At 46.3% G+C, this 10556-nt stretch overlaps 1 protein-coding gene across 2 annotated transcripts in view; it reads right to left on the minus strand.

The window, feature by feature from the left end:
- Positions 1-1237: 1237 nt before the first annotated feature.
- IRF2 (interferon regulatory factor 2) overlaps positions 1238-10556 on the minus strand; it is a 25492-nt gene continuing 16173 nt past the window's right edge. The window contains exons 6-8 of one of the 2 annotated variants that reach the window (XM_009699402.1): positions 9537-9701; positions 4007-4053; positions 1238-2584 (exon numbers count right to left, since the gene is read on the minus strand). In XM_009699402.1, coding sequence (XP_009697704.1) covers positions 2273-2584; positions 4007-4053; positions 9537-9701 — 524 coding nt within the window. In that variant the 3' untranslated portion in view covers positions 1238-2272. The remainder of the gene's footprint in view (positions 2585-4006; positions 4054-9536; positions 9702-10556) is intronic. The other variant, XM_009699403.1, reaches the window with a different exon arrangement.

Below are 10556 nucleotides of genomic sequence, written 5' to 3' on the forward strand. Positions count from 1 at the left end.
ATATTCAAGACTTGGCTTGACAGGGCCCTGGATAACCTACTCTAAGATCCAGCTTTCAACAGAAGGTTGGACCCAATGTGCCTCAGGGTCCCTTCCAGCCCCGGCTCACCGGATCCTATGAGGTCCCTACCTCACAAACAAGAGCCCGTGATCTTAAAAGGGGCTAGGAGATGCTACAGAGCAACTTCCAAACTTTAGCTGGGAAGTTTGGAAAAATCTTCCAAAAACCAAAGCAGACTGTGTTACCAAAATATAAAAAAATTCCCAAGTGAGCCCCAAAACCAAGAAAAAGAAACCTGTGATGAAATTTGGAATTGTGGCATCAGGCTAAGAACACAGCAAAATCCTGCTGTTTGCTTTCCCTGTTTGATAGCCAGTTAGCACACCTCCCCGCGATACAGCCATTTCTGTACATGTTACTGTTCATCAGCCCAATATACATGGCACTTGGCTCAGCTATCTGCCGGGTGGATATCAGAATGGTAATCACACCTGAAGGACATTCCATGTCCATGTATTTCACATACCTAAATCAATCTGTGCAACTTCCAACAGCTTTAAAAACCGCAAGAGCGTATGCGCTCTCAACTTCTGCCCGTGTCAGTGACGGCCCAAAGCGTACACCACTTCACAGAGTCTACGGCACAGCTTGTCCACCACCATCACACAACCGCACACCCTTAATTAGATACTCAACAGCTTCCCTCAAAGACCCAGAGGAATCAGAACCTGCCGTCATGTGGCAGATGTCGAAAGCCTTCGGTAATGTTTGTTTGACTTCTGATTCATCCCACTAATAAGGACTTACTGCCTGAAACTCTGCAAAAAAGAGTTTTTTCCAAACACAGAAACTGTGAGCAAGCTAAACAGAGATCTATAAGGAATGGGGCAAGCACAGGTGAGACTGTGTTGGGCAGGTGATGGACTTTCACAAGATCCCTCCCACGAGGTGACTTGCTCAAAGCCCAACCACGGAATAACAGCAGAAAAGGTGCCCGAACTCCCAGCCTCTGCACGTGAGGCCAGACTTGAGTACGCCACCTTCAAACCAGTTCCTCTTTCCGCCTCGAGCTGCCTCAAGCACAGGATTTCCCATCCTGTCACGGGGGGTACTCCAGAAATTGTAAAGGTGGCTCGTGCTAATCGCTCACTCCGAGAGGTCACATTCACCTATCAAACCCATGCCATCTGGGGCTTCTGAAAGATTAAGAAAGAGAGACAAACAAGAGGATTATTAAAAATTTAACTATATACCATATTTATTATCAATCCACAGGATAATCTGATTGCTACATGAGCTCATAAAAGCTATTTCACCTTTACAAAATTAAAAAAAAAATGTGCCACAAGGATGTAATAACTGCTGATAACCAAGGACTGAATCTTAAAATTATAAATTTGCTGTAGAAAAGATTAAAAAAAATTATATTCACTTTAGAATTTTACTTTGAATAAAATATTCCCCTGTATAAAAAATAAAAAAGCTTGCTCTGGTTAGAATTAGAGTATTTTTCTTCTTTTTTTAAATCTGGGAATTTGCATAATATCTCTGTAATAGGTTTCTTTTTTTTTCCTATTGTACCACGCGGCATTCAAGCATAGCAGATTAGAAACAGACATGAGAAAAGCAGTCTTAAAACGTATGAAATCCACATGGGAAGTTTTAACTTCCTTTCCTTTCCTCTATTCTTTAAAGACACTTTAGCAAGAATAACCTTGGAAAAGAGTACAGGTGGGGAGGGACCTTCAATGTGCCATTAAGTAGAGCAAGGTAATAAAAGGCCTTTTGTAAGTGCTTTCTTAATAAGGTGCAGAAGCAGACTGCAACGTTGCTAGTACTGCACTATGTACAATATTCACAATAGATTTTTCTTTATTTAAAAATATTCCAGCTAGTTCACATTTTCTCTTCCATTCTGAGGCTTTCAGTTCCATCACAGCCTTGACAGCAAGAAGCGCAGCAGCACCACTTCCCTCGTGGTCGGTTGGTCCTCTTATGAAACACTGGAACCTGCGAGTGGGCCAAAGTTCTGGGGTTGTTTTCCTACGTCGCAACCTTGGAAATCTGCCTGGGTTCAGGTGTACATACTGACGGCTGGAGTCCTGAGTTAAAAACACTCTGGCACTGGAGTCGGACACAGCAATGTTTTATATTGCCAAGGCTTTACCTTAGATTTGTCTCGTGTGCGTCAAGGGATGAACCTCTCCTAGAGAAACGTAAAATACAAAACCAAACAAAACAAAGCTAAAAAAACCCCACACTGTTGAACGTTTAGCAGCTCTTGACTCTCGACTGGGTGATGTCCGACGTTTTCTTGATGACGCTGGCCCGTGTCTCGCGGTCTGGCCGGCTGCTGCTTGTGGAGGCTGTGGACACTACTTGCGGCAGAGGGATGTCTGGGAAAGGGGGCCAGGAGCTGTTGTAAGGCAGTGGGCAGCTTTCTTCTTTGATGGTAACTTGGAGGTCAGGCTTGTTGGCTACAAAAGTTGCCATGCTAGGAAGCATATGAGAAGTGTTCCTCATGCCCAGATTGCTGAGATACTGTTTGCCTTCAATGTTTTTCTTCTGCCAGTGAAGTCGTCCCTAGAAAAGGGGGTGGGGGGGGAAAGAGAGACGACTAGATGAGCGAATGCGCCTTTGCAAAGTGCTCTGAGTATCAAGATGAAGACAGAAAGATCCACAAGTTGCACAGGAATTATCCCATCTCTAAAAGCCCGAGACTCTAGCTGCTGGCTTTGAATATCTTTGCTCTCGGCCACTTCTCCCTTTCTAAAGCCGTGTGCCTAAACCTTGGTGGCTCTCCAGCACTCGAGAGGCTCTGCCCATTCTTCAGATGGAAAATAAAGGCCTTAGTTCAGTATGCTGGAGACAAAACTGGACATGGATGACCAAATACTCAGAGCTCCACATGGAAGTGTCTCCTCCATTACTAGAGAGAGCATCCTCCTGCCAACAGACATGCACAGAGACCCCAGACCTCTCAAACAGCACCACCCGGTCAACACAGGTGAGGCTGCCAGGAAACCCACTGTCACTTGATGGTGTGTCCTCTGTCACAGGGAGGAGGTTCGCCAAGGAAAGACAAGCATCCAGTCCTTCCCCCATCATACACACCGCAATGGCATGTTCTGTCAAAGGAGGTTTGGGGAGTCATTACTGGCAGCCGACATATGGGCTCCACCCTAACCAAGGCACAGGAGACAAAGCCAATAAGGTTAGCCGTGCCGCTACAGACAGCTGCACAACCTGCAGTTCTCCAAGAAGGAGAGGATTCAGAGGGCTTTCTGGGGGACACAGCAGGAGTGTGATTTGCAAGAGACCTTCTACAAAAATGCAGCTGGAGCACAGGGCATCTAAGCGCCCTCAGTGAGCTTCCCCTGGTGTCTAAGTACTCATGGAGATCGGTAGGTCTCGTCACTTGATAGCAGCCCCAAAAGAAAAGGCGAGTGCTAGTTTTGCATAGGTGCAGCTCAGGAAACGTTCCTGGGGTGGGTATTTTCTCCATGGATTCCTTTCACCCAGCAATACCCAAGCAACTGGTCAGGAAACCTTTTTGCCTCACAGACCTCAAACATTCAAGTTGCATTTCTAACATATGTGTAAGCATTTCCTCCAATTGTATGAGTCCAGGTGCTGTTTAAGGAAAACAAAGTGAGCACGCTTTCAACTAAGATAAAATACTCACTACCCGGCAATGTCAATGCATCATATTAACAAACTAGCTGGCACCGTTGATAGCTCTCCAGAACACCTTATCATACAAATTAATCTCCTTGTAGTTTGGACAGATGAGGAGGAAAGAACTTGTAGAGATACCCATTCTGCGACAATCATCCAAATGTCTATCTCCTTTGAACCTTCCTGGTTTGTTTTTCTCCCCTAGTTATTATTAAAATGAATACTCCACTGGTAGACAGAGTTGCAAACGGAGAAGGGAGTAGAACACCTCAGGACACTGTTCTTGAGACCTTTCTCCAAAGTGCTAAAAATCCAGAAAACACTTACGTCTGCATTTTCTTCATCGCTTGGAACACTGTCGGTTGTTTCACTTTCTGTCAAACAAAACAGAAACAAAAATGAAACTCACGCTATTCTATCTACAGTAGCAAAATCCAGCTCAAGAGGTCTGATCCACTTCCAACAAGTGGAAACAAAGACAGTCAAGCCAAACAACCAGAAAACAACGGGGAAGCATGGACCCCCTGCCACACCAATAGCAATCCAAGTGCTAGACAGCACAGCTGCATTGAACAAGTCGGGTAAATTCACATGGTTATCACAGTTAATATGGCTATACCCTGGAAAAGACTGCAATGGAGAGGGAAGAAGTAGATTTGTGCTTTCTGGGAAGAGAGAAGAGCCTCCTGGAATCAGGGGATGCTCCCTCTTCCTCTCTTGGCAGCTCCAGGCCTGGCAAAGAGCAAAGTTCTGTCCAAATCCTTATTTTTATCTCCCTGCAAGACCAGCAACAACTCCACCCCAGAGGAGATAAGTGTGTTTTTGTTTCATGAACTGTTATCTCAGCCTGCTGCCTCAAGCGCTTGTTGTCACTTCTGGCGCTTTATTACTGTTGTTATACTTTGCTCTCCTTTCCCTTTTGCCACCCGTGCCCAGCCCCCCCTCCCCAGCCTATTTCTCAACCCTTCACCCACCACTGGAGCAAGTAGAAATGCTGTTATCTCCAGCCCCATCACCTCCCCCTCCCCCTCATCACTTCAACTAAAGCGCAAACACAGGAGCACAGCTCCAGCAGGATGGCCATTGTCCTGCAGCTGCATCCCTCCCTTGCAGAAGAGCCTGAAATCCAGGCATTTTGACTGTATTTTCAAGCCCACGTGTATCTGAACACAGGTCTCCCAGAGTCTGAGGGTCAGGCTTCTGGTCCACGGCCAGGCTGAGTGTGTTGTGCACCAGTCATATCTGAGATAGGGCACAAATACCTCTTTTCAAGATCGGTCTGCAGCAGTGGCTGCTGCCTTCAGCACAGCTACCCGGTGCCCAGACCCTCACCCAGAAAAGCAGAGGCCTGGATTGCAGGTCCCCTTCAGCTGATGGGGTTTTGAACCACTGCGTCCTGGCTCCTGGGAGGATAACCCTAGGCACCTATCAGGCTACCAACAGCCTTTGGAAGAGGTCTTTCTCCAACCCCTCCTACCAGGGCTGAGCAGATAGGGCTTATACACACGCTAAGCCAAGGGGAACACAGAAATTACAAGGCTGAAGTAACAATGTGATGACAATGTGATGACTTACTGTAGCAGGCGAGAGCTTTCAAGTCCCAATCTTCACTCTCTGCTCTGTGTTATGCATTTTAACCAACGCAGACTGCTCTGCACAGCCTCTGCACCTCTGCAACCATAAACCACGATCCTGCCTTCCCAGAGAGCAACCTCATGCTCTGCACTGGTCATAACATGAGTGCTAAGGGTGCACAGACTGTCCCTCGTGGATCGTGTCCCTGCACATCTTCAGAGAGACCAGCAGCGCCTTGCCCTTCTCTCGAGGTTCAGCTAAGCATTAGGTTTAGGCAGAGGGCTGTAAACCAACAGTCTGAATTGCTCTTTCAGACCTCAGGATCTAAACTGCACCCAAAGTGCTCCTGAAGCAAGGAAGCAAGCAGCTCAACTCCTCCAGACTACTACTTCCAAAGCCAGCACCTCCCCTATGCCAGAGTCTCTGCCGCAGCATGCAGTAAGCAGAGGAGCAGTCCGAAACATTAAATCTAACTGCAAAGCCCCATGAAGTTAATACTCTGCAGGGCTTCTCATTCACTGGCTCGGGTAAAGAGAGATGTGCCAACGTGATTAAGCTGGCTAATTAAGCCATACTAGGGGGAGGAGAGGCAGAAATTAATCTGTGTGAAGGAGAAATGGCCCTGGAGATAGAATCAATAGGAGGAATTCAAATAGAGACAAGAAATAGATATTCCTTGACATGAAGAAACATGTGGCAACAGAAAAAGAGTGATGCAGCTGAAAAGGAATCCATCCTTGGCATTTATACATAACAAAATGCTGAGCAAGAGATAGCACTACAGTTAGCAAAGCCAGCAAAGCTAGCCACTCGGGCATGGAAAGTTAGAGTGGTTACTTAATCTCGAAGGTTATTTGAATCTGTGTCAAACGCAAGAGGTAGTTGACAACAGCTTTGGTACTAAAAAAAATGGATTTCATAGACGTCAGTGGAAATATGAGAAAACTCACACAAGGGCCACTCACATCATCTCCCTGAGTAACCTCAGAAAGGAACTAGAGGTGTGTTTGAAATAAAACAGATTTATGTAGGACAGCTGATACCTCAGGCTACTTTTTGTTGTTGTTGTTGTTGTTTCAGAAGAGCTAAACTAAGTGTTCCTGCACAGCTGTTATGGTCATACTCTTTCCTGCCATTCAGCAGTGGCACCTGACAGAGCAGGCAGCTCTACCAGCAAACTCATGAGCACAGGGTCAGGGCTCCCATGGTTTCTCCTATACAGGTTTGTCTGGAACAAGACAAAGCCAGAAATAGTCACGAGAGTGTCCTACAAGTTCCAGGGTTCTAACAAACCACAGATCCCTGTCCTCACTCCTGCCTCAAGAGCAAATGCACGCTTTAAAAAAAACAGGTTCACAGAACAATTTGGGCTGGAGGGACCTCGGGAGGTCTATAGCCCAACCTCTTGCTCAAAGCAGGGCCAGCTACAGGACTGGATCAGATCGGGGTCTTATCCAGTCAGGTCTTGAAAATCTCCGAAGATGGAGGGAACATAACCTTTCTGGGCATCCTGCTCCACTGCCTGACTGTCCTTGTGTGCTGAAAAAGGTAACATGCTTCCTTCCATCCAGCTGGACCAAGTTCTCTTGTTTCAATTTATGCCTGCTGTTTCTCATCCTCCCACCACGCATCGTTGTGAAGAGCCTGGCTCTGCCTTCTCAGTAACATCCCTGCAGGTAGGGGCAGGCTGCTATGAGGTCCTCAAAGCCACCTCTTCTCCAGGCTGAACAAGCCCCAGTCCCTCAGTATCTCTCTCACAGAGGAGTGCTCCAGCCCTTGATCACAGAATCATTATGGTTGGAAGAGGCCTCAAGGATCATCAAGTCCAACCTTCTACCCAATGCCACCATGCCCACTAAACCATGTCTCAAAGCGCCACATCTAAACGTTTTTGAACACCTCCAGGGATGGTGAGTCCATCACCTCCCTGGGGAGCCTGTTCCAACGCTTAACGACTCTTACAGTGAAGAAATTCTTCCCAATATCCAACCTGAACCTCCCCTGACGCAACCTGAGACCAATCATCATAGAAGCCATTCCCTGCACTTGCTCCCGATTGTTTGTATCTTTCCGGGACTAGGGGCGCTCAAGACTGGACCCCATACTCCAGAAGCAGTGTAACTAGTGCTGGGTAGAGGGGGATAATCACTTCCCTAGATCTACTGGCCATGCTCCTGAAAGCTGGTGGCCTTCTCTGTGGCCAGGGTGCTCTGCTGTTCAGCTCACTGCTCACCTGCCTTGCTGCAGAGCTGCTCCCCATCCCATCAGCCTCAGCCTCTATCACTGCAACAGGCTCTTCCTTCCCAGGCACAGGACTTGGCATCTGTCCTTGCTGAATTCCGTAAGGCTTCTGCTGGCCCATTCCTTCAGGTCTCCCTGGATAGTGACCCTGCCCTCAAACATATCAACTGGTGTCTCCTATTTAGTGTCACCTGTAAACCTTGCAAGTGTGTACTCCAACACTTCCGCTCGTTGATATATTAAATAGGACTTGTCCCAGGACAGACCCTTGCAGTACTCCACTTCTTACTGGCCTCTAGCTAGAGTAACTAGGCTCATCAACAGCTGCCTTGAGATGCATTCAAAAGCATGTCAGTGGCATAAGATCAGCTCTGTGTTATCTGAGTTATGGGCTAGCAAGTCTTGGTATAAGTTAGGACAGCTGAAGGCCACCAGGAAGGATACTAAGACAATTTAAGGGGATAGCAGAAGTACTTCAGCCATGCCTCATTTTCCTTTCCAATGCAGGCTTGCTGCATTGACTTTAGGGAAGGTAGCTCATGACTTGCTCACATCAGGGTGGTTCTCCTGTCACCAGACCACCCCTCTCTATCGTCCCAGCCCAAGCAACCACCATGACTTCCAGATCAAGACAGCAACTTTTGTTCGAATTCCAAGAACTTAAGATCCTGTGGCTGAGGTTAAAAGAAAGCATCACTGTCATGTTCACATAGACGGGAAAAGTTTTGCAAGAAGCATTTGGAAAGAGGACAAATGTTTCAAAGGCCCCCTCTCACAGCTGCTAGTAAGTTAAAGCACCCTCATCCCCCTGCCTTACACTTTGCAAAGCCCTTCGAAATGCTTTGGCCATTACAGACTAAACACGTTGGGAAGTGTAACCATTTATCAACATGTGTCAGAATAACATTGGAGGCTATTCAAAAGAACATCATGCTATTCACCCGGACCCAAAGATAAAAATTACTACATACATATTTGATAAAAATGTGTCTGGAAGTAATTTCAGCCTAATGAGTCAGAGGCAAAACCATGTGTAAAATAATAAATTGCATGAGGAATAATTAATACTTAAGTTTGCCTAAAACAATGACATTTGTGTTTCTACTCAGCCTCCTGAGGCCTACAAGTTAGGAACATGTTAAAAAAGGAAGGACAGGTTGGATCTGAAACTGTTTCTACTTTCAGATGTGGCTTTGCCCTGCTTCCTAAGGAAATAAGGCTTATATGATTGCAGGGACTCCATATAGCGTGCACACATGTGCTTTGCATCTGCTCTCCCCTAACAACTTCTGAACACACTGCCAGACTTGAATAACGGATAAATGACTGCCAAAGACTCTTTTAACTTGCTACCAGTTCTATGAAAATAAGGGTCAGACAAAAAAGAGTAACCATTAGCAGCCTGACTCAGGGAAAAGCTTGTTATCTTTTAGACTTTGGGGAATCCAGATGGGAGGCAGACGTTGGAAGCCAGACGTCCACAGCTCTGCTGCTTGCAGGACCACTTGTTATCAGTCTCCACATGGCTGTTCCAGTCTGCAGACTATTTGTAACAAGACAGATCCACTCCCCCAGGGCCCTCAGCTCCACATCTGCATTATATACCATTACTGCAGCCCTCAGCACTCTGTGCCCACTGTGCTAGGCACTGAGGAAACATACAGCAGAGAAGACATTTAATCTTTAGTAAGTCAGGGGGCAAGCGGAACACACTATATTTGCAGCACGTCATTTGTACCACTGAAAATGCCCCTCTAACAAAAGATGAAAAGACCTCTCTGCGTTACATCTAAAAAGGTTCTTTTTCCATTAGTCACAGGTTAAAATCTGCAGCTTACATTTCCAACCTCAGATGTGCCAAGTTGTTTCACCAAAGTGAAATGAGTAGAGGACTGTGAGTTTTTGACTTTCATTAAAAATGCAGAAGGTAGCCAAATAGACATTTCCGGATCTTTGCCAGCTACCCTGGAAGACCTTCCTTTCCCTCAGTGTCTTCCAAACATTTCCAAAAAAGTGTGTAAAGAAATGCCAGGATGCTTACCTGCATAGGATGAGACAGGGGAGATCTGTAGGGGGTACAGCTGGCTCATGCTGAGGGGCTGTTCGTCACTTTCTGTTGTCACCTCTACTACCTGGCAAACATCAGGAGGATTGGCAACTATCACCTGCTCCTCGCTGCTGCCATCAAGGTGCGGTTGTCCTACAACTTGGAGTTAGAAATAAAAAATTGATTACTCGTAACACCTCGACCCCGCTGGATCTCTAAAAGCCTGTCCATGGAGCCTGCTTGGTATCTGAGTGAGTCTTCAATACTGTCTCAGCACTTTCTTCCCTGCCTACCACCTGCTTTCAGTTGGACTTCTAAAGGAAACTTGTGTGATTTATTTAGTTTTCATCACCTTCAGAGACATTTTTTCACCACTCGTGACGACTGAAAATGCCTAACTGTTCCCTGGCTCTCACACATAACATCCCTGAGCCCTCCTTGACCTTTGAGCTATCCAGAGGCTTTTCCAGGGAAGGCCACAGCCACACTCCTCCTCCACCCAGAAACATGGTCTCACCAGGACATACGGACCACAGCAATCTCTCCTAATCTGGGAAAGCATTCTCACCCAGTAAGCTGTCAACATCCCATGGCCTCTGGATGCTCTCATGTAAATTATGCACCAGAAGACCAGAACTGGCATGCAAAAAACTGGCCAATGGTCATGTAAAACATGGTGGGACTCTGATTTATACATGACATGAATCTGTGAAAAACATTATTTATTTCTGCAAAGTGAATGCACCATGGATGCTTTGCAAGTGTCCTGAAATGCTTTGCAGACATTAATTGTGCTACAACAGTCTTTTGATAGAGCGGAAAAAAAACGAGGTACCAAGAAGTTACCAAGCAAAGCAAAAAGCACGGTGAAAGCCAAAATCTCACTTCTCTGGAGTTGCTTAAGACAATTCCCTCTGTCTTGTATAACTCCCCTATTGATCCCAGCAGTATGAACAGATGACAACTGCATTAATCCAGCAGGGAGTTGAAAGCCACTAGCTAGATTGGAAGAGC

This window comes from Cariama cristata, unplaced genomic scaffold (assembly GCF_000690535.1).
Source record: "Cariama cristata isolate BGI_N322 unplaced genomic scaffold, ASM69053v1 scaffold2284, whole genome shotgun sequence".
Taxonomy (NCBI): Eukaryota; Metazoa; Chordata; class Aves; order Cariamiformes; family Cariamidae; genus Cariama; species Cariama cristata.